The sequence below is a fragment of the Gadus macrocephalus genome, chromosome 2, assembly GCF_031168955.1.
Source record: "Gadus macrocephalus chromosome 2, ASM3116895v1".
Taxonomy (NCBI): Eukaryota; Metazoa; Chordata; class Actinopteri; order Gadiformes; family Gadidae; genus Gadus; species Gadus macrocephalus.
Window position 1 is genome coordinate 23,059,008 of NC_082383.1, and position 27,113 is coordinate 23,086,120.

Genomic DNA, 27,113 nt, shown 5'->3' on the forward strand with positions numbered 1-27,113 from the left:
TGGGAATGCCTTTACAATGCGAACAAAAAAAACTACAATAAAACTACAATAGGACTGGTCAGATAATAATAATAATAATAATAATAATAATTGGTCAGTTGGAAACGCATCAATAAGGTTTTCCATTTGTTGTATTTAGAGATATTATTTGTTAAGCAAAGTAAAATTGTGCAATGTTCAGAAAATAAAAATGTAACGGTAAAACCACAGCGCGTATGGTAAATCCCAAGCTTTGGCACAACTAACCCAACGTTTATGTTAAAATGTCGCCATCTATCGGCGAAAAGTGATTTATTTTTAAGTGATTTATTTACAGATGTGATACGTATCATATTTTTTTATATGATGATACAGCAGATTTAAAGGATAATCATGAATCAAATAGCGGTCTAAACCAATAACATTGAGCATTCATTGTTTCTATTTTGTGTTTTTATAACACTGTTGTTAACACTCCCATAACACTCCCATTGTTCATTGTTATTGTCTTAATGTATGCACCTTAATCAACAAGCCAAATTCCTGGTTGGTGTAAAACCCTTCTTGGCAATTAAATCCTTTCTGATTCTGATTCTGATACTTGTCTTTGTGTCATTAGCTTATTGGAAATGTGTTGATTATGTTCGATTAATGGTAATCATTATGAACATTAATTATATGAGATTAATTATAAGCATATGTGATATGTCGAAAACAGTCGAAAACTGTAATTTGTCACGAACATGCAGTCTTTAGAATATAAGCTTTCGTGTTTTCTGGAGAGGATCTTTTGTGTCATTTCGTGACGGGCGCCGAAATGGCCCAATCAAATCTGGAACTGGATTTCCAGGCCCGCCCCGTACATCGCAACTCCAGCCAATCACCCGTGAAGGGGTGGGCTTTAAACCATAGCGTGTTCGTCAGCCGTATATATACCCCAGTGTCTGCAAGTAAAAAATAGTTGAGGCTCTTTGCTGACAATAGGAGAGTCTGATGATTGTTGATATAAGCAGTGAAAACATTAATAACCGGAATGAATTTAAGGACATAAATGTACATAATCCGTAGTCCTATTTTTATTTTTCAACATTAAATAATACATTTCTATAAGGTTTGGGGTGGTAAATGGAGGAGAAGAAGGAAGACGGAGACTCGGAGATTCAGGAACACGGACCCGAGCATTGGTTCTCAAAATGGGAGCGGCAGTGTTTGGCCGAAGCGGAGCAAAGGGAGCCAAACGAAGAAGAGGCCGATAACGACCAAGAGAAGCTGTGGCATCTCTTTCAAAACTCTGCTACTGCTGTTGCACAATTATACAAAGGTTCTAGTCCGTTTTCTGTGTTTACTACCATAGCTAGCTTTTAGCTAGTTTCAGCAGCGCTAGCAAGCTAGCCACACACTACAATTGACGTCCACTTGCCATAGAAAGTCAACTAGGCTAACCAGCTAGCCTGTGATGTGTAGCAGCTGACTTTGTCAAAGCTAATTTTAGCTTGCGTTAGCAATATTTGGCGCTGTCCACCTCCTTAACCTCGTATTGCTGTATTGCTTACGCGAAACAGTTCCCCAACAGCGGTTAACGTTTAATCACGTTGCTATTAGAACTTTAAGCACTATTGTGTAGTACAACAATATAAAACACTGTTTACCAACGCTGTAAGTATCCGGCAAAATTACAAAATGGCGATGGTAACAACAATCATTGCTACGCGACATTGCTTACTGACAGCTTGCACTGGTACATTTCGTATCGTCTTATTTCCTATTGGACGTCGTTGTACTTGGCTATATGAATAATCTTGCCAGATTAATTAAAGACAGATTAACTGAAGCGTTGGAGTATGTTGATGACTCGAAACTGAAACGTTTGACGATACTTGGTACATTCTCTGCAACGTACAGCTAGGGTTAGAATCGAACAAAATGGCGAGGAAATTGCCTGTCTCTTGTGGACAGACCAAGATAAACAGTCTGCATTTCATTCTACCCGGGCAGCCATTCCAGCTAAACTGAAGGCAATACTTGTAAGGGCAATATTCATTGATTGTGGTGAACTTCCCAAACAACCCGCCGAGTTTCCCGTCCAGCACACAGTATGTGTATTCAAATGTTGCAGAACAAAGTACATTAAACCTCTCGTCGAACAAACTTCGTTTTGATTGTGTCAGTTTTACCTTTTATAGTATTGGCAAAATGTCTACAGGAAAAAAGTATTTTCAATCCGTCCTCTCTGACATAATGATTTACTTCCCGTTCCCCACAGATAGAGTATGTCACCAACAAGGTCTGTCGTTGTGGGTGCCATTTCAGAATGCTGCTACAGCAGTAACAAACCTCTACAAAGGTAACAGTTTTTAACTTTTTGTTCTGAATATCGAGTCAAACATTCTATTTTAGCTGTTTTGGCTACACAGTGAAAACTGCCCCGGCAAACTAATCACACTGTATATTCAGCCGACTACTAATGACAGAATTGTATATAATCATGTTTTCGTTTTGTGGATCAATAAGATGAAACCATACTATTTTTATCTGCATGTATAAAATGGCTTGTCAATTATACATCATGGTGCTGTAGGTACGATTTGAGAGTTATGAGAGAGAGCCAGGTTTTGTAACTAAACCAAATGAAAGTCCGTGCCCTCTGCTCATTCCTTTTTGTACTTTCTCTGCCATTGAGAAGTGTTGCCTTAGAAGCACCTGTGATTGACAAGCACAATTAATTCTCAGAAGCAATCAAGGAAAGGATGCCCTGATTGGTCAGAATGACCCTAGGGGTTTCCAACATCGAAATGGGGTCATAAAGAGGCAGAGGCAAGCACCTTGAAACAGATTTTCGCTTTGCTAATTTAAGTCACTAATAGCTAATGGATGGCTGGGCCTTTTCTAACGCCAAAATAATATAGTTTTTTAAGAAACTATGCAGAAGAACAACGCCTCTCTCTCCCTTCTTAAGTTTCTCCAATTCAAAAGCGATAGTCAAGCACCTGTGAACGACAGGCAAGATGCTCTGATTGGTGCAGGAAATCCACACTCAAAGGAGCGGTGATCAGTCTTATCAGAATATGAATATGTAAAGATGCACGATTTGTGGTTGTTTTTTAAGCTTTTTCATGTTTTTGTTTTTTACCAGAAAGCGTGGAGTCCCACCAGAGGAGCTTTGATCTGGGCATCCAGCTCGGTCACCAACGCCGCAACAAGGTTGTTCTCCTCTTCCCGTTACTCCGTCGACAGACCTCTGTCAATGGCATTATTCTGTATGTGATGGTAGATGTGATCCTCGTTCAGTGGAGCAGATCACGGTGAGGCGTGCAGGTAGACCTCTGCTGATGGACGCTTTGATCTGCTCACAGGATGTTTTGGCGTGGGTGAAGAAGCGCCGGAGAACCATCCGTCGGGAGGACTTGATCAGCTTCCTCTGTGGCAAGGCGCCTCCTCCCCGCAGCAGCCGGGTCAACCCCCGGCTGGCCGTACTCGCCCCCGGCCGCGCCAGCCCCTCGCCCGAGACGGGCTCCTCGGTGGAGACGGACCTCCAGCCGTTCAGGGAGGCCATCGCGCTGCACGGTAAGAGGAGGCCCCTCACGGGGGTACTGCCAAACCCTTCAGGGCCGTAGGGCTCCTGTAGCGTCACTGGTCCAGAACTACCTGAAGTCAGTTCACTAACGACCCCCCCGTCCCCTCCAGGCCTCAGCGGAGCCATGGCCAGTATCAGCGTGCGCTCCGGGCCCCCAGGCTCCCCCACCCACGGCGGCGGCGGCGGCGGGGCCGGCGGAGGGGCGGGGCCGGGCCCGGTGTGTCGGGGGGGCAGGCGCAACGGCCTCCACGACGTGGACCTGAACACTTTCATCGCCGAGGAGATGGCGCTGCACCTGGACTCGACCGGCTCGGCGGCGGCCGGCGGAGGCGTGGGCGCCAGGAAACGGAACTCCGCCCAGTGTAGTGATGTCATCACAGACTCACCCACCCACAAACGGAACCGGATGCTCTAAGGGGACGGGGCGCTCTGCGGGCATGGGGGCAGGGGCCACGGCTTTGGTGCGGCATGGATGAGCTGGAAACAAACTCGGTGGGCTTTTAGCGAATCTGGGGCTGGAACAAGCCAACGGGGTGTGTCGGTATCTTTTATTTTGTGAGGCTGAATGAGGTTCCCCGTCTCCCTTCCCTTACATCCTGCTGTGGAGATCGCACTCTGTTTTCTCAATGGACTAAGAATAGAGGGTGCTGAACGAGATGCATACAGTCTGACTGAATGTCCAGAGTAACACGACTGAAGGGAGCAATCGGAAAGGAGAAAGTAAAAGGGACGTGTGTAGCCTCCATCGGCGAGAAAGGTAGAGTGGGCAGGACGACCTTACTGCACCCCGCCCAGAGCCACTCCACCTTCTCCTGTTCATTAACCGGACAACCACCCCCTCACCCCCACCCTCTTAAGGATGTCAACTCCACCCATCAAGGACACCAAGGCTGATGTTTCACTCTACATGTAGGCAGTCCCATCTCATCCAGGTTCCGTTTTATCTCCTTTTTTATATGGCTGAATGGCAGGAACTTCTGGTCGTCCGTTACAAGTCACAACCATCAAATCTTGAAAATCGACAATGCACGTCGACAGTATTGCTCCGATTGGCAGAGAAGAATGCTCTGTGAGCCGGTAGCAGCAAACTTGTCTTCTCGACAGTCGGCCCTCCAGCTACAAAGTGCAGGCTTTTGACATTTGATCTACCACTGTCTGCCAAGATACTTCAATAGTCATACGAATTTGGCTTTGCCAGATTTTTTTTTCCAACTACCAGTGTTTAACTTTGTTTGTTGCCACCGTTATGGACAGTTTAAATTCACCTTTTTGTGAATGGTTTCCTTTTTTTTAATTCTTATTTGAAGGGTTCGAAGAAACCTCTGTCGTCCCGGCCCTCGTGACCCCGCCCCCAACATTACAATGCAGCTGCTGGTTTATGTGACGTGTGAATATTCAAAATGACATTTGCAATAATCGGATTCTTTGCACTTATCTTTCACCCCTAAGGCCGTGTTCACATCTAGCGTTCTTTGGAATAGGGAAAAGTTGAGCCGACCGTTTTTCCAAAAAAAAATAAAAGCTGGCAGCGTTTCTTTTCCTAAAAGCGCAGTGAACGTTTTTTCTATCGCCTAGCAACGAACCCATTCTAGACCCGATGTTACCCGCCTACTACGCGTCCAGGCTAGAGCCCATTAGACATGTCGTAGATCTCGACATGTTCTGTAATTAAAACTATTAATCACTCCACCTGCACTTTCCCGAGTGATTTGTCCATCATCGTTTCTTGTTTTGACAGTTGAGCGTTGTGTCCATGATCCGCTTGTGATTGGTCAGTTGCCCAACAGATGCCTGACGTCGGCCGCTTTCTTCCTGAAAGTTGAACTTTTTTCAACGCTCCGTACGCTGGGAGAGGCGTTTAAAAAAACGGCCGTGACTTTTTCCAGAAACGCTCTGCTCCATAGGAATATAATGTAAAACGAGCGCTGGCTGATTCAAAAAACCTCTAGATGTGAACACGGCCTAACTCATCAAAACAGTTAAACTCTTGCATTATAAGTATGTTGCAGGGTTCCTCAGCCGATACGATGCATTAGCCGTGTTCCTGGCGTGGTGGTTGGTTTAGAATGAACCATTTGAAACCAGTGGTGCCCTCGTTGAAACCACTGCCCAACTCGGCACAGGCTCAAGTAATCCTTATTGAGAGATAATTGATAAGCAATGCAAAAGAACCCAGACACCCACGAGTGCTTACCCAACAAACCAGCCACTTAATTTATCAAAGCTTTAAGGTGAGGAGAGCAGAGGAGAAAAGTGCATTGGAAAAGTTATGCTAAGATACTTGTCTTGGTATAAAGTGGAGTACATAGGATGGATTTTCCAAGAAAGTTTTGCCGTAACAACAAAGATTTACAGCTGAATGGCGTGCTGAAATCAAAGCGTTGTCACGGAACCAACGAAACCTCAGAAGACCTGAATTCACACGATTAAAAAGTATGCCCTAATCACATGTGTGCAGTGCAACTTCTCATCACGCAATGCTATTATATATTTATATAATGTCAATGCAATGCCATTTTAACGCCTCGTACAACGCCCAACTTAAGAAGACTTGTTTAATTCCCTTCAAAGTTTATATCTGGTACATTGTTATTTTATTGTATGCCAAACTTGAACTGGTTACATGTTGATCAAAATATTCAATGCATGTTTAGGCTTTTTGTAAATCTATCATTATTGCATAATAGCAAATAAATCTGGTATTAAATGGAACATGGGAAGTGATCATGTTACTGAAAATATGTTGGCACATGCTGTGAAGGGATCTAGACAAGTAAACTTGAAATGGGATCGTTGCAGGATACAGACGCCTCATTAATGGTGTCAAGCAGCCAGTAATGGAGCAGGACAGAGGTGCAATTTTAAGAATCTTTGCCATGAAAATCATTTGTGTGTGCGTGTTACAAAGTGTAGAATCATGCTGCTTAAGATGATGCTATGCTAAAAGGAGGATTGAATTTAGAAGACAATTCCAACAGGGCATTTGATCTAGCTGTACTTGGGTTTAATCGACTGTTAAAACACCATGGCATGACCTCTGATGTTCAGCTGCATCCATTAAGCTCTTGGTACATAGTTCAAAGTAGACCTTTCTCAAATAGTAAATGGGTGGGGACATTTGGGGCATACTTCCAAGAAGCAGCTGTGATTCACACCCCCTGAAGTATGTTGAGATTATCTACTTGGTCTCGACAGGCTTTTCCTAATAGGGTTTTAGCATCTGTTCAATTAACACTTGCCTTCCTGCCCATGCCCACTAATGACCTGGGCAACAGGTTTTATTTCCCATTCTTCACCTCCCCTAACCAGTCAGAGGTCTTCATCACATCTGTCCCTAAAAGGCCCACTCATGCCACGACTCTCTGGAGCCAACACTATTATCAGCGCTTTCTTGATACTTATTTGTTAAAAAATATTGCTAATCTATATACTTAACATTTAGGTGTTGGTATGATATATGTTGTTCACATTGTGAAATAAATAAAACTAAACCATTGAATTGCAATTTGATGTACTATGTTTAATAAAAAAATGAGGAAATCTCAAGCTTCTTGCTGATTATTTAGCAACTGCAATAAAACACTGAATTCCAGAGTAGGCCTTATCCAGACTGGCGAATCTACAATATTTATCAAGGTTCACTGCTGTTGGAAGTGACTTTTAGGATCTTTGTAAATATTTACAATTGATATTGCTTAAAAACATTGTTTAATATTGAGTGGTCAAATAATCATGTCATAACTAGTTCCGATCTTGATAAAAATCCAATTAGTATAGCCCTTTAGTCTATGCTATGGACGCAAGCCACTAGATGGCAATAGAGCATTAATCTATTTCCAAAGCAGTTTCAGATTTGTGACTTTGTGAAAACAACGCTAAATTTACGTATCCCACGAGTCTGTTGTAAATGTACAAACTTGTCGAGCGGTTTTTAATAAGTGGTTATTAAACAGACAAAATTGAAACTGCCTAGGCTAATTTACACCAATTGTTATTACTTGAAAGAAAACATGGCCAATATTAAATAATCGCTATTAAATAAAAGATTAGTAGTGTTCAACAGGAACAACCAGAGAGTGTTTCTCAACGATATCCACAGCATTCCTGTGAGTCATTCCAGTCAATTTAAGGACCTGCCCTGTGACATTGTGATATCACAAGTGGGAGTGTGCACCCAGTTTCATGCTGGATAGATCCGTCTACTATCCTGCCCAGGGGAATGTACCAAGTGGTACGATTTAAATGGCTAATCACATTCACACCTTGTGGTAAAATAGGGGCCCTTTAATGTGACAACAATGAAAATGGTTTCAATCTACGTTCAAGTTGGGACTAAGCTATGACTGCAAACAATGCAGCCCCATTTACCGGTTGGTCCATAAATTAAGAAAAGGGCTAAACCTAATACAAGCCTTGCCCCATCAGTCCTCGGTCAACTTTATATCTTATGTGCTACTATTATTCTACTTGCCACTTCTCCCCATCAAATGAATAGACATACAATGTACATTTATATCCGTAGCAGGTTGAGAAAGGTAACGGCCAATGTAAGCAGAAAATAAATAACATCACTTGTTTTCAAGCAAATTAGCAAATCCTGATGGTTGAATCAAATACTATGAGATATATTCACTGTGGGCACCTGTAAGCTCCACTAAGGATAATGACACGTCAAACAAAGTTATACAAAGCAGAAAATGTCTCATTTGAAAAAATTAAGCCTTACGCAATCAATACATTTGAAAGATTAAAAAGTACAAGTATCCATCCAAAAATAAGCGGGGAAAAAACAAGGATGACGGCTGCTTTTCAACACGCTTTTCCTCCGAACAAAGCGGTTCATTGACGTTGAACTTTGTGCAAACCACTGCTGCCCAAGGCAACTGAGAGCACCGAACAGAAGAAGAAGCGGGGAAAAGTTATTACATTTGCATGTGACTATGGTGTGATTATTCCAAGGTTCCTAGGTTCTTGAGGTGGTGGTGGGGGTGGTGATGGTGGTGATTAGATTTGGCTGAGGGGCAGGAACTTCTGGTAGTAGCTTTTGGTCACGTCTATCATCAGGTCTTGGGTGCATTCGGGGAGCTCCCCAGAGAATAGCCCTGCAACAGTGGGGTTATGGATGTGGGAATGAAAGAGGGTTCAGTGTTTGCACGGCAAAAATCTGATGTATCAGACAGAAGTACTTCTGGTGGGCGTGTGCGTGTGTTTGTGTGAAGACCTGGGCAGCCGGAGAATACGGTGAAGGGCGGCACCACGGTCTCAGGGGGCAGCACCGTGTTGTCGAGGATCTTACAGCAGTCCTTCAGCACGCAACGACGGCCCTGCAGACACCAGAATAAACTAATATGAATACACGGAGGTGTATTGCAGCAATCTTTGGGTCATTAAGAATGTCCTTATTTTTATTGGCAAACAAATTCTATAAATAAAGCACAACATGTCACACCCAATCCACATGCTCCATTTCTATTTGTTATTGGAGCAGCTTCTGGGCAAAGCAAGTCTGTTTATCTGCTTGGTTCTCTGAAAATGTTGCATTCAGCAGGATGCTGCTAGCTACAGGTTATCCTCTCACTGAACCACACAAGGAACCTAGTGTTCCTCAACGGGACCATTTAAACAGAGGTTTTTCTTTCTTAAAGGCAAGTGTGTCCCCCTTTAGTGTATTAATATATATTAGCCTATATATATCTATATAGATATAGATATAAAGTATTGGTATATAATAAAGGTGGCAATGTGTGAAAAAATTAAAGAAATTGGGACTTGGTGTGCAAAGACCTCAATAAGGTAAAAACACCTGGATTTATTTTAGAAAAACTATATACTTATACATTAACCACACTTACTATGACACAGTTCTTTCCAATGTGAACGTAGGAGCCTATCTGAGCGGCATTGACAACACAGTCTTCCTCGATGAACACATGGTCCCCTATATGCAGAGGGAAAAAAGCAACTCTGCACATGGAAAGAAGAGGTGTGAGGTAGAACGAGGAAAAAGGAAAAAAATGTGTTAGGTGAGATAGAGGAGAGAGAGACACTTAAAATGCATCATCTGACTGTATTTCAGTTCACCTTAACCAGCACTGAATAGCGTCACTCACCCTTTGCTGAACTTTTTGAAAGGTGGTCTGATTACGCTTCGGCTCTTGACAACACAATGTCTTCCCACCCTAACATTGGCCAAATCACCTCTGATGATGCAGTCGTTCATTACAATAGTCTGAAAGGAGAAAGACACAGATAGATCTTGTTAAAGTCACTGTCGCTTACATGAGGTCTTGTATCACTTACATAGCCATTTGTTGGCTCAGATGTTTTCTTGTTCATCCTCACTTTTCCATTGAGTACAATGTTCTGGCTTCCACATAGCACAGACTGTCTGCTCACTTTGTTGCCTGAAGCCTGCAAAAAGAGCAACAACCATTAGGAACCAACCAACCATGTTGGATAACCATGCATTAAGCATATCATGAATGAGTAACATACCAAATACCTAAAGGGTAAAATATATACGTATATATACATTTGCATATGTATCTAACACGAAAATAGCCACATCTAACACTAATAACTCAAATAAACATATATTTGAGCAACGCAGAATACTGTCAGCTTTATAAAGCTACAGATTAACTAACCCTTAAAAATAGCAATGCAAGATGCTGGGCGACAACATTACCGTTTCAATATATTCTGCTTTGTTATACAGGATTTCAGATAATTCCATATCGATGTATTTGTAATGGGATAAACCTTATGATATCGGCGATCTTCTAATAATAACAAACAGTATTATACTCTGAAATGTAGCTAGTATTGCGTTGCAGTAACCGCTCCCTTCTTCCGACAGGAGTGTGACCCTTCTTTGGTTCCGGTACACAATCCAATACTCTATCCGTTTGTAGTTTTTTTTTCTTTCTTTCCACAGCGATCATTTATAGATTTTGAGAGAATTTGTTTTTAATAATGTATGATCGACATATGTAATTTTTGATTTTTTTAAAAGCTGAAAGTTTTCTGGTTTTTAACTGTTCTCATATGGGTAAATTACCATGAGCGCATTTTCAAAGACGTTTTATTTATTTAGTATTAAAATGAAACATACAAAATAAAGAAAAAAATCACTGCTTAAATTTATATGCCTACAGATAATCCTATTAAGAATGTAAACATAGATCTAGAAGCGGTTTGTTTAGTTGTAGCCTTATAAATGCAATTTAAAAAATCGATTCATACTAGGCATTGAAATCAAGTTTATGTTTGTTTTGAATCATATAATGGACTTTTTTAAAGTTGAAACCATGCACTGTGTGAAATACAGTTTCAATGTTGTGCTCCACGTGGACTGAAAATTGTTTGCGCTGTTGGTTTCCTATCGGTAACATTTGAACGCTACACTCATTGGGAAAACTCATTTGGAAAAGGCTGTATGCTGCAGTTTAGTTAAAAAGCCACTGCTCTTCCTTGTCCAACAACTAACACAGGTAAATACGGCTAGACTACTGTATATTTTGAGAGAGAGAGAGAGAGAGAGAGAGAGAGAGAGAGAGAGAGAGAGAGAGAGAGAGAGAGAGAGAGAGAGAGAGAGAGAGAGCGAGCTCTATATATAGATATTAAACGTATTATGTTGGTAAAAAAATGAATGACAAATCATAAGTGATTAACATTATTTATTTGTTTGTTGACTGTTTAATATTAAAGCTATCTCTGCCAGTTCTGCGTCCTCTTCAAGTGATGCATCATGTGCTCACCTCGTCCGCTGTGGCTATCGCTAACGTCTAAATTAGGAATAACTTATTAGTGTCAACCTTATACGTATAACGTACTACTTGATTACGTATTGCTGCTCTGTGAGCTCAGTTGCAAGGAGTTCAAGATGACTATAAATAAGCTGTCAGTCGTGTTTTCAACAGTCAAACCAGTCAAACCAGACCGTTATATCTTGAAAATGAAGCGTGCCTTATGAACATTTAAAAGCGACATAGCGTTGATGTTATGACGTTACTCATACTACGCTGTACTCAAACAGTACGTGAGGCTACTTGGGATTGTAGTTTATGTATACACTATTCATTATGTTCTGCCCAACACATCTGCCCAACAAAAAATTAAGAATAGTTTCCATCAAGGTGCAAGGCTCCCGTGATGCCTAAGCTCCAAGGGTTGGAGTTCTGGAGAACGACGCTGCGAGAGGCACGGTATGTCGTGGCCCCCATGGTGGACCAGAGTGAGCTGGCCTGGCGGCTGCTGAGCCGCCGTCACGGAGCACAGCTGTGCTACACTCCTATGCTGCATGCCCAGGTGTTTGTCCGCGATGCCAACTACAGGAGGGATAACTTTTATTCCGAGGTCTGCGCTGAGGACCGACCGCTCATCACACAGGTCAGTATTGACAGAAGAATTGTGTTTACGTGTCACCCACCGGTACCCGCTAACTGGTGAGCTTGGTCCAAAGAAGCACAGACTATAGAAGCAGTACACAAGTTAACATTTATGGGAAGCAGACGGGACAATATTGCAAACTGGATCAGTCGACATCAGCACCACTAAATGAATGAACAAAGGCCAAATTACCTTCTCTGATATCGACTTTCACTCCGAGGAAAATTGGCAATCATCGAAGATGTAGAATAACCTCCCACCATCACCGACCTCACCTGATGTAGGAGACGTAGATCAACATAACATTGAACATTCCTCAGGACACATGGACTACACCTAAGCATTGTAATCAGTTTGTCATCATGCACACCGCAACAGTTAAGTCAATTAAACCCAATTATTCTTGATGGTGTGCGGAGGGCCTCCCTCACGCATCTGGTCCGTGCGTTGTGCTTTGTGTGGCAGTTCTGTGCCAACGACCCGGAGGTCTTCCTGAAGGCGGCCCTGCTGGTCCAGGAGCACTGCGACGCCATCGACCTTAACCTGGGCTGCCCTCAGATGATCGCTAAGAGAGGTACTCCCGGCGCCACCCTGGGGTCCGCTCCGTAGGGCCGGAGCCTTTTCCTTTGGGCTAGAAGCCCTGCTAATGCTTTGGTAGCATGTTGCCACGACCCACTGAAACGTACCTCGCCGTAGGGCCTGTAGGAGGACTTGTGGATGTGAATTGATTGAGCGTCTTGAGTCCAGCTGTATGATTTGAGGATGCTCCCCTCTAGGGCACTACGGGGCGTTCCTCCAAGACGAATGGGATCTGCTGGAGAAGATGGGTGAGTTAAGACCCCGGAGGGAGAAACGACGGCAGAAAGGGGATAAGAGGTTGATCAAACTAATGGTGAACGTTTGATCTGCTCGATCGGCTCGTAGTGAAGCTGGCCCATGAAAAGCTGTCTGTGCCGATCACCTGCAAGATCCGCGTGTTCCAGGACGTAGAGAGGACCGTGAGCTACGCACAGATGCTTGAGAAGGCAGGCTGTCAGGTACGGAGAGTGCTAGTTCAGAACAAAAAGAACGGAACGAAAGAGATATTTACGACTATGATGAAACAAAGTGTTTCTGCAGTTCAAATGAGAGCCATTCCACATGTTTTCAGTTGCTAACGGTACACGGCCGCACCAAGGACCAGAGGGGCCCTCTGACGGGGATAGCCGACTGGGAACACATCAAGGCCGTACGGTGAGTCGTCTTGGTACAGAATGCACGTTCTGTTCTTCTACGCTGGCCCCTGCCTGCTGACACACGCAGGATTATCTTTGCATTGTTTTTGGGTTTCTTTCCCGCAGGAAGGCCGTGAACATCCCCGTGTTTGCTAATGGTAACATACAGCATCTGAGCGACGTGGAGCGATGCATCGAGGAGACCGGGGTCCACGGCGTCATGAGCGCAGGTGAATTATTATTAATATTAGGGGGTCGTATCCGTAGGAATCCTATTGTGTTGGTTAGTCTGACCCACACTCGAGCTGAGTGTCAGAGGAGGCAGCTTCTCATGCCCTACGACCTTCCCCATCGGGACAATGGCCCTTCTCTGATAGATAGTGCCGACTTGTACAAGATATTTCCATTCTTCTGTGTCTCAAAGAGTAGTGCTTTGCCTGAGGTTGTAGAGTTTTCTGACTTAATCAAAATGAAAATTGCTGGTCCATGACAGAAAGTTGGCTGCATTTTTGGATATGTATTCTAGGTGGCTTACTATTACAGATAGTGGATGTAGTATTTGATGATATGTGTATATATATTGGATGTATTCTATGATACAGTAGATGGTGGATGTGGTATCCTATGATAGTTAGTGGACGTCTCCTTTGCTAGATTATGCTTTCTCGTAAAAAAAAAAGTAATCTCCAACAGTGGGTACATCAGTAGCTCAATGAGTAGAGCAGACGGCAGCAAGGCAGAGAGTCCGTGGGTCGATCGCACCACGAAAGAATCAGCTGAAGAAACAGCTTGTCTGGAGTCGGTTGGGTGTTCTGGCTTGATTAGGGGCACCACCTCACGCTGGGTCTCTTGGCAGAAGGGGCGAGTTGCGGCTGTCACTTCAAGTGACCTACAGCAGTTGCCTCGATGAATCCTGTGATTGACAGGCAAGATGGAGTCCCCGAACCAATCGGGGAAGGGATGCCCTGATTGGTCATCAACGACCCGGGAGCAGTCTATAACATGGACTGGCTCACTCAGAGGCAGGCGGTCCACCAGAACCAGAGCTTCTCAAAGCGCATTTAACTCACCGACCGCTGATGGATTCATCCTTTGTGGTCCAGAGGGGAACCTCCACAACCCAGCGCTGTTCGAGGGGAGCAGCCCCCCCGTGTGGGAGATGGCGGAGGAGTACCTGGAGGTGGTGAAGACCCATCCCCCCAGCACCCTGTCCTTCGTGCGCGCCCACCTCTTCAAGCTGTGGCACCACACGTATGTAAGCCCGAGTGTTGAGAATGACGCATGCGGGTGTTTGGTGTCGCTTGTACTTTTTTCCGGTAGGCAGACCAAACATGAAGCCAAGAGAGAAGTTGAAAGTGCTCTTGACGGGGGTCTATTCCCTTCTCCACACGTCTCCATCGACACTCTGCGAATACAATTCTCTTGGAAGGTCCGAGCCTCCACCTCACCAAATGGAACCTCAAGAATATTCTCTTTATGATCGTTAAATATTGGACGTTTCACTCCTAAAAGCCGGGTCCTATTCATAAATGACGTGAGGTGGGGGAGCCTTTGTAACTCTCTCCTGGTTCCTAATCTGAGCTGAAAGTACTTTTACTCATAAATTAAACTTAAGCGCAATGCCTAGGAGTAACTCTGAGAGGTGTGTGTGTGTGTGTGTGTGTGTGTGTGTGTGTGTGTGTGTGTGTGTGTGTGTGTGTGTGTGTGTGTGTGTGTGTGTGTGTGTGTGTGTGTGTGTGTGTGTGTGTGTGTGTGTGTGTGTGTCACGTAGACTACAGATCCACCAGGACCTCCGGGAGGAGCTGGGCAAGGTGAAGAGCATCGAGGGGATGACGGAGGTCAGCAGACAGCTGCGACTGCGTTGCCAAGTAAGAGAGCTCTTGCAGGGAGGAATCGTGGCTGGGAGACCCCCCGGGGCTGTATCTAGCAAACGAAACGGTACATTTGACATCAGGGAAGTTTAAATGCGTCTGGACTCGTTTCTGTAATGCTGTGTGCAATCACATAGCATTAGAGAAGTAGATATAACATGTGCGCGAGTGCTTATGGTAAATATGTGTGGGATTGGGATGGATAAATAAATGGGTGGATTGTGGTCCCATTTCCTAACGGGGGTAATGTCAGAGCCAGAACACCGATGATGAGACAAAATGGACTTAACCAGAGGCAATAAATACGCATGATTTTAGGAAAAGATTGAACTGGGTCAGATTTGATCAAAAGCCTGGAGGAAGGCTTGAGTGGACAGCAAGACGAACCGCAAGATCCAGGGCTTGGAGCCTTGAGGCGGTTCAACATTCAGGAGTTATTTCTGTGGTACACATTATTGTCCTCCGCACTTTGAGGTCCCTTGAATCTATAATATTAGGACTAAATGGTGAGGCTCCTCTCTCCTGATGGCAGGAGAGAAGCTACCTCATCATCTGAACATTGCTCTCAACACTATGATTCTACTTGCTATCCACTCTATCTCAAGCTTGTCTTCCCAGAAGTTACCTCACGTTCAAGTTTGTGTATTTTGGTCTGAGTGTGAGTCTTAAAAAAAAGCACGAAATGTTGGTATTTGCGATCGATTGGCCTCATACTTCCCCGATATCTAAATGAAGTGGTTATCCTTCACGGCGCTCTGTGAATAATCAGCTGGTCAGGGCCTCCGAGAGGACGACAGCTGTAGGCTGACATTGTGTGCTTTCCTTGCAGGAGGAGATCGCCAGAGAGAAGGAGGGGGTCGCGGTGAGGCCTCAGGGGGACCTCCCCTTCCCTCACTGGAGGTGCCAGCCATACATCAGACCACCGTGAGTCAACATCGACTTATTGTGGATCATTCTAATGGAATATTCATCGACGGTCGTCCCAAAAAGCCACTTGACTCTTGCTCTCCGATCCCTCTGGCCTTTTGGTTATATTTGGATTCTAATGGCAACATGTGTACCCTTACATGGGGATTAACTTGTCTCTTAATAAGTCTTGATGAAAGAATTATCCGTGTGAAAAGCTTGGTCCCAAATATGAAAACAAAACATTGGAAAATCAATCAAGTTTAAAAGGAAGGGCTGCATTGATCTTCGTAGTTTCTCTCCAGGCCTAAAGAGTTGGACCCAAACGGTAAGAGCGAGTGCTCCGAGGTGAGGATCACGAGTCAGAAGAGGGCGCTGGAGGACTCTGACGGGACGCCTGAGGTCCTGTCCAAAAACAAGCAGAAGAAGCAGGCCCGCAACCCCTACAAGAACTGGGACCCTGAGAGCAGGCGTGAGTCCCGTCGGCCCTCGGTGTCACGCTTGTAGATAACGTATGAGGCCAGAGATGATCTGAATCATATCGGCAAACTTGAGTTCATGGAGTCGATGACACATTTATCTCTTTTCATCCCTGCAGCAAAGTACTTGATGTGTGACCAGTGTGGCCACCCAAAGGTAAAGGGATTAAAGCTTTCTAACTATATTGATACGTTGGGAAAAAAGCGTTGAGTGTCGTGCATCTGATAAAAAGAATAGATGTACAGTACACGAGCGTGGGTCGCGATATGAAGCTAACGGTGTTCTCCTCCTCAGGGAAAGAAGTGCGTGTTCGACATGTGTCGCGCGTGCTGCAAGAAGAAGGCCTACCAGGACGTGGCCGACTGCCCAGGTCAGTGGAGGGAGACACGCCGCACACCAGTACACACTGGGCGGGGAATCACACCAGAGCTTTGTGTTGGATACATAGATGGGACATGATGAACAATGGTCAGTAGGACGCGTTCGTTCCATGTGACGCGCCACTTTAGAGGTATTTGGTGACCCCGGAGACGTCCGTTTCCTTCTCTGCTTGTCCAACATGAGCTCAAGTAGTTATTTCTTGAACACAACCGACATAGAAATGTGTATTAATTGATTCTGTGTGCGCACCGCCCAGGCCACGATATCCGGTTCAAGACCAAAGCAGACCGACGGAAAGCAGAGGAGGAGGAGAGGGAGGAGAGGGAGGGCAGCCCGCAGGGGACGGACCCCCAGGGGACGGACCCCCACGACGGCCCCCAGGGGACGGACCCCCACGACGGCCCGCAGGGGACGGACCCCCACGACGGCCCGCAGGGGACGGACCCCCACGACGGCCCCCAGGGGACGGACCCCCACGACGGCCCCCAGGGGACGGACCCCCACGACGGCCCCCAGGAGACGAACCCCCACGGTGCCCCCCAGGTCCTCCCAGAGACACAGGCCACAGAGCGGGGCCACACACCTCCATGAGGACCCGCACTCCCGTTCATATTCATGACCTCACATTATCATCTCCCGCATTATGGCTATAAAACTGTTACACGTCTTTGGTCTGTGGACGTCTTTTATTTTCGTTTTGTTCGTTCATTAAAAATGAAGTGAAATCCAGCATTCCCAGTCGTGCTCTCTAAACATGGCGTTCAGGAGCTTAAATGTATCTCCCAACGTTAGACCACCTGATGCCTTCCTGTGTGTTAACATTAGGATGTGTAGGCCAGTCCAGGGTCCAGTGAGTTTAGTTTAACGGCCACTGGATGGAGTGAAGGGCGTTGACCGCCGATCTAAAACCAATAAACGGTATCCTACCACGCCGTGGTTTCACCTCCGGTGTGTCAAAGCAGAGTGGGTCCCTGTACAAATGGCACCAACCTGTGAGCATGGTGAACTGATTCTGGACTTGATGTGGGTTGTGCCCAGTGGCTGAGTGTTTCATGATGATGGGCGAAGGCTGTAGACTAGTGACCACCAGGTCGCATCCATCAACAATGTTACAAGTAGGACGGTTGATAAATCAACTTACTACACGTCAACACGCAACACTTAAATGTCAATGCTTTTTCTAACACTAGTTTGTAAACACGCCTCTGACAGCTGCTGCCTCTGATCTGGGCCGATGCTGACCGGCTTATGGCCGCTGAACAGCACACATTCTGTAACGCCATGGATCTCACAATGAGCCCACTCAACCAAATGGTCAACCATCACTAAACCCCACTTGATTTACTTGATCCTTTTCCACTAAGGTTGAAATATTGTGTGTTTGACCCTGGTTTGGGGTAACCAAACCGGGGATGAAGAACAGCGAGTCTGGTAAACGTTTTGCGACATTTATTTTAAAAGCTCATTCTGTTGAGGTCTCGAACGGTGATGCGTATTGTTAGGTCACAACTAAAGTGCATCTCTTAACATACAACAGCAGCGGGTCTGCTGCCAGCCACCTGCCAAACAACATTCTTTTAACAATGATGCATAATAAGTTCATGATAAACCGATGCAACTATATTATCAGACGAATTGATGGTCCTTTCGTTATGCATTAGCTTCAATACCGGGAAAGTAACATTTTGGGCATCGACCATGGCAGCGTCCGAATTAGAGAGGGCGTGACTGTTGTTGAATTTAGACAAAGTCTTCCGTCTTCGGGACCTCTTCACATGTTTGTGCTCATCCGGGTTTGGCTGTTGGCAGGCGTGAGCTCCCCCTGGCTGCCCTCCCGCGGTGGGGACTGAAAACACACGTGTGTACATTTTCACATTCGTTACGCATCCGTTATGCTTTCTTTAATTCTTTGGGGTAAAAGTACAAAAATTATAATTGGATGTAATACAATTTCGCATGGAGGTGTTTAACGCATCATCAGCACAAAGCAAATGATAGCTCTTTGTGACTGCAGTCTCAATGCGGTCTGGGGAAGCCCCTGTTCCACTCGGATCAGTCATCTTGGGTCACCTTGACGTGAATCTGGTTCCGCAGAACGGCTGCGCGGAGGATCATGGCCTTGGCCCGTCTCTGGAACTCCTTGCCCATGATCAGTGACTTCTCAAACGTGGTGCTCCTCTGGTCCACGTCCCGCGCGTACAGGATCTAGAACACGGGGGATCCGTCACTTCAGAGAACCGGGGTTGCTATGATGAGAGGGTTTAGCCACTTCCATCCAAGCTGAAGATCAACGCCTTTAAATCTGGTTTAAACCAAGGTCTAAAAAGGGGGCTGCCGGAACTATGAGGGGTTATGGAAATGATGGCGTTTTTGGAAACAATCCCTGCACGAGCTTTAGACTAGTCATAAGATATTGGAGCCCACGCAGGTGTGCCTGCGCATGTTTCTCCCCCAGATATACTATCTACCTCTCGATTCCTTCCTACAGCCCCTTTAAGATGTAGATAGCGAGGGCAGCTCCGCCCGCAGGCCTCAGACGCTCCGTTACCTTGCTGTGGGAGTCGATGCGTGCGTTGATGAGGCCCTCGAGGATGAGCTGAGTCAGCTCGTCCTCCAGCGCCGCCACTGAAGTGTTGAAGGCCTGCGCCATCTTGGTCATGTCCGCCGACGCGTACGGGCTGAAGTACTACAGGAGAACACACGGACCCGACGGTCAGGACCTCACAGTCCACATCGAATGGACCCAGGGTGTGGACGTGAGGGTGTGGGTCAGGCCCTCCTCACCTGTATCAGGGCTCGGTTCCTAATCTGGGTGTACAGCGTCCTCACGTGGGGGGCCAGGTAGATGTCCAGCAGCAGGTTGTCCTGACGGGACGAGAACATCATTACATCACACAACAGGGGGGGCACTGCGGCGGAGGCAGAGCTACTCAAACCCACGTCTCAATTCAAGGTCAAAGGGACTGAGATGACTTCAAATTGAGGTCCGCACTTTTTAGTTGAGGGGCACTGTTTAATTATAAACAAATAATCCAAAAATGTCTTTAGAGAATAAGGAGATGAAATGCTTTTGGATGGCCGTTCCATATGCAAAGGTAAATGATGCATCACATGAAACATTAACTCTCTGTGTGATACTGGAGTCTATGGGTTACATGTCAGTGCTGTGCGTTGACGTCGGTCTTACCTTCATTTCATCCAGCAGTTTGAGACAGGAGGCGTACTTTGATTCATAAAACTTGAAGATGATGTCGCGGATCTGGGGCTCCAGCTCCAAGAACAATTTGAAGGAGCTGAGGGGGATGGAAAAGATTATTTAAAAAGGAAGGATCATTTTACTGAATACGTTTTAGTGCACCCTTGGTTAAAATACATTTAGACTTCCTAATCTGGAAAACATCCAAGTTAAGTTTGAACAAAACCAGATTTCCCTGAACCACTGCAGAGCGATGTGACTGGGTCAACCTGGGTCAACCTGGGTCAACCTGGGTCAACCTGGGTCAGCCTGGGTCAACCTGGGTCAACCTGGGTCAACCTGGGTCAACCTGGGTCAGCCTGGGTCAACCTGGGTCAACCTGGGTCCACACGCTCAGCGTCTGCCCTGGTGAGGAGGGGAGTCTGACCTGCTGGAGATGACGTTGCGTTGGAGCTCCTGTCGGTCGAACGTCGCCAGGGCGCACATGCCTCCATACACCGCCACGTTGCTGGGGGACAAGAGCTGGGACGGGGGAACACAGGGGAGCAGTCAGTCGCTCTGTCGACTGGTTCCATCTGCCCAGTCTGAACCGTACAACAGCTTCTGGGAGACGGGGACTTGTCTGTTTTTCCTTGCGTAGCATACTGCATCAGAACCCCGTTGCTCTCACTGCTGTAGTGCTCGTGCTGATGTAACCGGTGGTAACCAGGTAACAATGGGACCAAACTAGCTGCATGGAGGAGCTAGTGACCCCACCCTTGGTTCAGTCATGGAGAGCATGCCCATCCCGTGTCCTGATGGTCTGGGAGGGGAACGGGAACGGGGGCGGCTATAATAACCTCACCTCTGGGAAGTCGCAGTGGTCGAAGGAGGTCTGGAGGAAGCACTTGGCGGCGGCCTTGTACTTGTGAGACGCCAGCTCTGCCAGACCTGGAGCATGAAGGCAACACCTTACATTTAGATCGACGTTTAGGGCATTAGCAGACGCTTCTACCCAAAGCGACTTACAATAAGTACATTTGTCAGAAGAAGTTCAACAATATATCGCGGTACAGTAAAGATGTTCATAGAACCAAGTGCAAATACTAACACCGTGGTCAGCTACACTCTGAACCATCACTTCAATCCTTGCTATGTATTCATATAAGCAGTATTATTATAATTATTATTATTATTTTGTCGGAGCAGAAAGCACTGCTTAAAGTACTGGGACTTAAACCCAACAGGGGTTTAGGAGAACACCATTCCTGCACCAAGCTGTGGACTGTAGTCTCTGCAGAGATGGATATAGGTGTTACCAAGCTGGAGAAAAGTGTACCCTACATGTTTTGACGTGATGGTAGCGTTTCCAGTGAAAACAGAATCCTAAGGAGCTTTACAGCAAACAGAACGGTATCCACACGACTGGTCTGCATCACACACAGGTGCCTTTGGTAGCTATAGCGATGAAAGTCTGGGCGATGAAAGGTTTCCTTACCTGCAGCACATTTTAACTTGGCAAGAACCGCCTGGTTTTGACTATCTCGTTCTCCTCTTTGCTTTACGACAAAACACACACACACAAATACACAATTAAAAGCACAATAGCGTGAACAGTCATGAAGTGACCAAACTGGTCAAACAGAAGAAGTATACAGGATGTTTATCTCCGAGTGCAGTCGTGTGTATTGTGAAGTGGCCTGGTACGAACCTCTGCGATCTCGGGCGTGGACTCGGCCTTGCTGACGTAGCTCAGCACGTGGGACCAGTTCTGGAGGTAAACGCTGACCTGGGGAGGAGAGAACAACCTCAGGGCCCGGTCACAGACACGGGAACCAGCAGCGTGACGCAGACGTGTGGCTGAACGTGGCCTAGAAAGTCCAACCTCTGGGATTCTTTAAATTCCCTGGTGTAACATGGAACACTGGGTGTAGATTGACCACGGGCCTGACCTTGATGACGTTAAGACACATGTTGATGACGTGCTTGGCGCTGGTGCAGTAGTCTCTGGCTCTGGAGTAGCACTTGAGTGCGTTGCTTAGGTCGCCGCAGTCCAGGTAGTGATCCCCCAAGTCATCATGACCCCTCCTGGAGGGAGGGGGAGAGGGGAGACACAAGGATGAGGACGGAAGGAGAAGAAAGGCCCACACACACACACACACACACACACACACACACACACACACACACACACACACACACACACACACACACACACACACACACACACACACACACACACACACACACACACACACACACACACACACACACACACACAGGATGTCTGCATCCTGGGTGTCCAGCTGGAAGCCCAACCTGATGCTCTCTTTGATGGAGTTGCCCTTGTAGTTCTTGAGGTCGGTGTCCAGCTTCTCCAGCTTCAGCAAGGCTTTCTTCCGGGTGGATTCGGCCCAGGCCGTGTCCAACGGCGGAGGCACCACGGCCCCTTCTGCCGCCGCCTCGGCCTCCCCGGGGGCTTCTCTGAGGGGGGGCAACCAGCACAGCACCAGGGTTAGAGGGAGGGAGGGAGGGAGGGAGGGAGGGAGGGAGGGAGGGAGGGATCCGTTTTGCAGCCAAATGTCAGCCACTTCAAATTAATGTTGAAAAGTTTTGCATTTGAAAAAAATGAATGGTGACATATGACCCCATCAGGGGTGAGTGGGAGTAACCGTTACAGGCCGCTTTGAACATCTTCTGACATCACGAGTGGGCGCGTCCACCTAGATATATGACGGATGACGGACACGCCCACTTGTGATGTCAGAAGAGGACGGTTTTCCAAACGGCTTGTACCGGCTAATCCCACTCACACCGGGTGGTGCAATACGTCCCCCTCAACATGACGTCTGACATTCTGCCAGTCGGCTGACCGAGCCCACCTCGTGGCCTCGGCCAGCTTGCGGTGGACCTCCTCGTACGAGTCCACGTTGAAGGTCCTCTGGACGAAGGAGAGCGCCATCTTGAGGGCCTCGACGCGGAGCTGCGGGCAGTGCTCCGCGATGAACTGCAGCCGCTCGATGCGCATGAAGCCGCTGTAGCTGGAGGCGTACTGCTCCAGGTCCTACACGGGACGGACAGCAGAGAGGTGAACAACATTAGCATGAAGCCGCTGTAGCTGGAGGCGTACTGCTCCAGGTCCTACACGGGACGGACAGCAGAGAGGTGAACAACATTAGCATGAAGCCGCTGTAGCTGGAGGCGTACTGCTCCAGGTCCTACACGGGACGGACAGCAGAGAGGTGAACAACATTAGCATGAAGCCGCTGTAGCTGGAGGCGTACTGCTCCAGGTCCTACACGGGACGGACAGCAGAGAGGTGAACAACATTAGCATGAAGCCGCTGTAGCTGGAGGTGTACTGCTCCAGGTCCTACACGGGACGGACAGCAGAGAGGTGAACAACATTAGCATGAAGCCGCTGTAGCTGGAGGCGTACTGCTCCAGGTCCTACACGGGACGGACAGCAGAGAGGTGAACAACATTAGCATGAAGCCGCTGTAGCTGGAGGCGTACTGCTCCAGGTCCTACACGGGACGGACAGCAGAGAGGTGAACAACATTAGCATGAAGCCGCTGTAGCTGGAGGCGTACTGCTCCAGGTCCTACACGGCCCGAACAGCAGAGAGGTGAACAACATTAGCATGAAGCCGCTGTAGCTGGAGGCGTACTGCTCCAGGTCCTACACGGGACGGACAGCAGAGAGGTGAACAACATTAGCATGAAGCCGCTGTAGCTGGAGGCGTACTGCTCCAGGTCCTACACGGGACGGACAGCAGAGAGGTGAACAACATTAGCATGAAGCCGCTGTAGCTGGAGGCGTACTGCTCCAGGTCCTACACGGGACGGACAGCAGAGAGGTGAACAACATTAGCATGAAGCCGCTGTAGCTGGAGGCGTACTGCTCCAGGTCCTACACGGGACGGACAGCAGAGAGGTGAACAACATTAGCATGAAGCCGCTGTAGCTGGAGGCGTACTGCTCCAGGTCCTACACGGGACGGACAGCAGAGAGGTGAACAACATTAGCATGAAGCCGCTGTAGCTGGAGGCGTACTGCTCCAGGTCCTACACGGGACGGACAGCAGAGAGGTGAACAACATTAGCATGAAGCCGCTGTAGCTGGAGGCGTACTGCTCCAGGTCCTACACGGGACGGACAGCAGAGAGGTGAACAACATTAGCATGAAGCCGCTGTAGCTGGAGGCGTACTGCTCCAGGTCCTACACGGGACGGACAGCAGAGAGGTGAACAACATTAGCATGAAGCCGCTGTAGCTGGAGGCGTACTGCTCCAGGTCCTACACGGGACGGACAGCAGAGAGGTGAACAACATTAGCATGAAGCCGCTGTAGCTGGAGGCGTACTGCTCCAGGTCCTACACGGGACGGACAGCAGAGAGGTGAACAACATTAGCATGAAGCCGCTGTAGCTGGAGGCGTACTGCTCCAGGTCCTACACGGGACGGACAGCAGAGAGGTGAACAACATTAGCATGAAGCCGCTGTAGCTGGAGGCGTACTGCTCCAGGTCCTACACGGGACGGACAGCAGAGAGGTGAACAACATTAGCATGAAGCCGCTGTAGCTGGAGGCGTACTGCTCCAGGTCCTACACGGGACGACCGGAACAGCATCGAGGTGAGCCAAGGAAGGCAAGAGGGCACGCACACAACTAGAAGAACATTAGCGTGAACGGAGAAGGGCCGTACTTTCTGTGTGTGTGTTCTGAGCTTAGTGGATTCGTGTTAAATATTTTACATTAGGGGTTCATACCCTAACAACAAGACGAGCATGAGGCAATCTAAACCACAACAACCCTACACTCATCCATACTGATTAAATCAAGTGTATTCATTTGGCAAAACTGGATATGGATCGTATGATTTACTAATTCAAATTGCGGTGCGGAACAAACCGCAATGGTCCGCTTTAAATGGAACTTTGGTGCAGTCCGGTTCGCTTTGGGTGTAAATGTGATCCATCCCAACCCAAGGAAGCGAGGACTGTAGCGCACGTGTACCGTCCCTTTCAGCTCCATAACTGTCATTATTTGATCGTTGTGGGGGTTGAACAAAACATTATTGGACGGAACATTCGTGTTCAATGTAAAAAGGATCTTAAATGTGACCTATAGTTTTACATTTACTAACTCAATACAATTCATGAATCTAACAAGGAACACTTTGCTCCTCCCTGCTGTCACAGACGATGACATCATTTTGGAAGTAGCAACTGGCCCAACACAGGCCACCGTAGTCAGTGGAAGGGGAGGTGTGAGGGGGGGGGGTTCAGTCGGTGGCAAAATGCAACCTCATTGCTAGATGCTCCTCAGTTCTACACCCTGGACCTTTCATTTGAATCATAAACCACAATTATTTAAGACGCAACAAGCATGCTTAATAAAGAGGTACTGCATACGGTTTACATATAAACGTACCAGTGTTGGGTTCTCCACTACGAAGTTGATGTCTGGAGCATTCTGCTGGTCCTCTTGGGGGTCTGCGTCTATCTGCATGGGCTCCACTGGGCCCTGGAGGTTCACCCCCAACAGAGGTTATGGGGAAGCAGATGTGTGCCTGTCCTGTTGCTGCCCTCTGGCTTAATGCATACACTACATATTCTTACCTTATATTCAAAGCCATCCTGGTCGGACATATTACCATACTAATCACATCCCACCCCGATAGTTATCTGCTACGGAGACATTCATTATGTACTATATGTTAGCTTCTAAAAACGTTTAGAAGACCACTTGTATTGCAATAGATATAACATAATATATCACATACATATTGTCATGTAGTTTAAGCTCTGCCTAGTGTTGTTATACGCCAATTAGCATTCCTATTTCCTATCTTGAGTTTTGAGATTCTTGTTAATGATGTGGTATAGACGATCTAATCAAATCGGGGGAGGTATCGATTAACAAAGCAAGTTACAGCTATCAACATTAGAAAGCTCCATTAGCTAGCGTGTCAAGTGTGTACACACAAAGTAAGCTAGCCAACGTTAGCTTCAGAGGAACCAAAATGTGTTGTTCTTGCTTTCATGTGGTCAGACTAAGACGCAAAGACGATTTTAAACACGTGTAATCCTGAGGATATTGCTTTTTGTCACGTTTATGAATACACACATCTGCTAGCTGGACTGCAAATGCTAGATAACTTAGGACGCCTGTGGTAGCCTAACGTTAGCGTTCTAGGCAACTCAACGACAGCTAAACTGCTATGTATGAGTCAGGCTACGAGGCACGGGTTATTTGGTGTGAATGCACAGTGCACCATTACCTATTGATTTAAAATCTGTGTCTCACGATAGACATGAAAATAATAATACATTTTGACAACTACCTGAAAGTTGAAGACCTGCACAGGCAACGGCATCTCCGGGATTTGCGACTTTTGTCCACCAGGTGGCGTTGTGCTGCAGTATTATAATAAGGAGGCGGTCGTTGTGATTTATTGAAGCATATATGTAGCAACATTCAAATGGCAATGCAATTTACAATCACATTATGCAATTGACAATTCATTATGCAATTTGATAATGTAATTTGTAAATACGTTATTCAAAGTGTATTTTAATATGCAAAGGGACAATGCAATCCTCAATTAAATTTTCAAAAGTTATAACAATGAAAATATTATAACATTTCGTGAAATTCTTTGAGTTCCTTTATTCAAATTGAAAAGCTATAGCGTCCCCGTGATTGCAATCCACTTCGCCACGCTCCGTGGGGAGCGATATTCAAATGACATTTCAATCCGCAAAACGCTTTGCAAAAGATTTGGCAAAACGTAATCCAAAACGTAATCCAAAACGTTTTCCAAAAAGTAAATATGCAAAGTGGCAAACGTATCAGCCATCAGCGTCTGGGCGGGAACTACGTCACTTCCTATTGCCTCCAAGGGTATCTCCACGGGGCGTCTCCCGACCATAGATATATTATTTAAGCAATAGATCACGCCAGGCTGTGGTATGTGCTCATTATACCACTGTTAAGGGGCGTTGTCCGGCCCCGACGCGCAGCGGAGGGCCGGCGACCCCCTTCACAGTGGTATAATGTGAGCACATACCACTGACTGAAGTGATCTATTGCTTTTATACAATGGTTACTGTTATTGCGAAACGAAAGTCATAGACACAC

General features: G+C 46.6%; 4 protein-coding genes across 6 annotated transcripts; 2 read left to right on the forward strand and 2 right to left on the reverse strand.

Moving 5' to 3' along the window:
* Nucleotides 1-905: 905 nt before the first annotated feature.
* Nucleotides 906-7,099, forward strand: hapstr1a (HUWE1 associated protein modifying stress responses a). Its single transcript, XM_060045979.1, has 5 exons — nucleotides 906-1,300; nucleotides 2,243-2,323; nucleotides 3,113-3,180; nucleotides 3,333-3,543; nucleotides 3,664-7,099. The coding sequence occupies exons 1-5, from the start codon at nucleotides 1,105-1,107 to the stop codon at nucleotides 3,966-3,968; spliced, it is 861 nt and encodes a 286-aa protein (XP_059901962.1). The 5' UTR covers nucleotides 906-1,104; the 3' UTR covers nucleotides 3,969-7,099.
* On the reverse strand, nucleotides 4,771-10,431 carry dctn5 (dynactin 5). Its single transcript, XM_060045980.1, has 6 exons — nucleotides 10,242-10,431; nucleotides 9,896-9,964; nucleotides 9,664-9,782; nucleotides 9,406-9,517; nucleotides 8,775-8,877; nucleotides 4,771-8,655 (listed from the first exon to the last, which is right to left on the reverse strand). The coding sequence occupies exons 1-6, from the start codon at nucleotides 10,287-10,289 to the stop codon at nucleotides 8,558-8,560; spliced, it is 549 nt and encodes a 182-aa protein (XP_059901963.1). The 5' UTR covers nucleotides 10,290-10,431; the 3' UTR covers nucleotides 4,771-8,557.
* Nucleotides 10,432-10,908: 477 nt separating this feature from the next.
* Nucleotides 10,909-17,463, forward strand: dus1l (dihydrouridine synthase 1-like (S. cerevisiae)). Of its 3 annotated transcripts, none has more exons than XM_060045967.1 (14): nucleotides 10,909-11,046; nucleotides 11,692-11,944; nucleotides 12,410-12,518; nucleotides 12,721-12,771; nucleotides 12,869-12,981; nucleotides 13,095-13,177; nucleotides 13,285-13,388; nucleotides 14,262-14,409; nucleotides 14,930-15,026; nucleotides 15,859-15,953; nucleotides 16,241-16,407; nucleotides 16,534-16,571; nucleotides 16,710-16,785; nucleotides 17,053-17,463. In XM_060045967.1, exons 2-14 carry the CDS (start codon nucleotides 11,708-11,710, stop codon nucleotides 17,385-17,387), a joined length of 1,653 nt encoding a protein of 550 aa, XP_059901950.1. In that variant the 5' UTR covers nucleotides 10,909-11,046; nucleotides 11,692-11,707; the 3' UTR covers nucleotides 17,388-17,463. The 3 variants fall into 3 exon arrangements, with proteins under 3 accessions (XP_059901950.1, XP_059901951.1, XP_059901952.1); XM_060045968.1 differs by having other exon boundaries at nucleotides 10,945-11,046; nucleotides 11,676-11,944; XM_060045969.1 differs by having other exon boundaries at nucleotides 10,952-11,046; nucleotides 11,681-11,944.
* Nucleotides 17,464-18,230: 767 nt separating this feature from the next.
* gps1 (G protein pathway suppressor 1) lies at nucleotides 18,231-26,467 on the reverse strand. Its single transcript, XM_060045975.1, has 14 exons — nucleotides 26,317-26,467; nucleotides 25,404-25,496; nucleotides 22,854-23,035; nucleotides 22,291-22,455; nucleotides 21,924-22,059; nucleotides 21,683-21,760; nucleotides 21,470-21,530; nucleotides 20,837-20,922; nucleotides 20,420-20,514; nucleotides 19,984-20,089; nucleotides 19,581-19,661; nucleotides 19,345-19,482; nucleotides 18,867-19,001; nucleotides 18,231-18,642 (listed from the first exon to the last, which is right to left on the reverse strand). Exons 1-14 carry the CDS (start codon nucleotides 26,347-26,349, stop codon nucleotides 18,568-18,570), a joined length of 1,464 nt encoding a protein of 487 aa, XP_059901958.1. The 5' UTR covers nucleotides 26,350-26,467; the 3' UTR covers nucleotides 18,231-18,567.
* Between the last annotated feature and the right edge of the window lie 646 nt (nucleotides 26,468-27,113).

Coding starts and splice junctions, on each gene's coding strand:
- dctn5 (XM_060045980.1), bottom strand. CDS start 10,289: ATGGAATTATCTGAAATCCTGTATAACAAAGCAGAATATATTGAAACG. Junction 8,878..9,405: donor TTGGAAAGAACTGTGTCATA/GTAAGTGTGGTT, acceptor TGGTGTCTGCAG/GGCCGTCGTTGCGTGCTGAA. Junction 8,656..8,774: donor CGTATTCTCCGGCTGCCCAG/GTCTTCACACAA, acceptor CCACTGTTGCAG/GGCTATTCTCTGGGGAGCTC.
- gps1 (XM_060045975.1), bottom strand. CDS start 26,349: ATGCCGTTGCCTGTGCAGGTCTTCAACTTTCAG. Junction 23,036..25,403: donor TAGTGGAGAACCCAACACTG/GTACGTTTATAT, acceptor CGTCCCGTGTAG/GACCTGGAGCAGTACGCCTC. Junction 20,090..20,419: donor CGCAACGTCATCTCCAGCAG/GTCAGACTCCCC, acceptor CATCCCCCTCAG/CTCCTTCAAATTGTTCTTGG.
- dus1l (XM_060045967.1), top strand. CDS start 11,708: ATGCCTAAGCTCCAAGGGTTGGAGTTCTGGAGAACGACGCTGCGAGAG. Junction 13,178..13,284: donor GAACACATCAAGGCCGTACG/GTGAGTCGTCTT, acceptor TCTTTCCCGCAG/GAAGGCCGTGAACATCCCCG. Junction 16,786..17,052: donor GGACGTGGCCGACTGCCCAG/GTCAGTGGAGGG, acceptor CGCACCGCCCAG/GCCACGATATCCGGTTCAAG.
- hapstr1a (XM_060045979.1), top strand. CDS start 1,105: ATGGAGGAGAAGAAGGAAGACGGAGACTCGGAGATTCAGGAACACGGA. Junction 1,301..2,242: donor TGTTGCACAATTATACAAAG/GTTCTAGTCCGT, acceptor CGTTCCCCACAG/ATAGAGTATGTCACCAACAA. Junction 3,181..3,332: donor GTCACCAACGCCGCAACAAG/GTTGTTCTCCTC, acceptor ATCTGCTCACAG/GATGTTTTGGCGTGGGTGAA.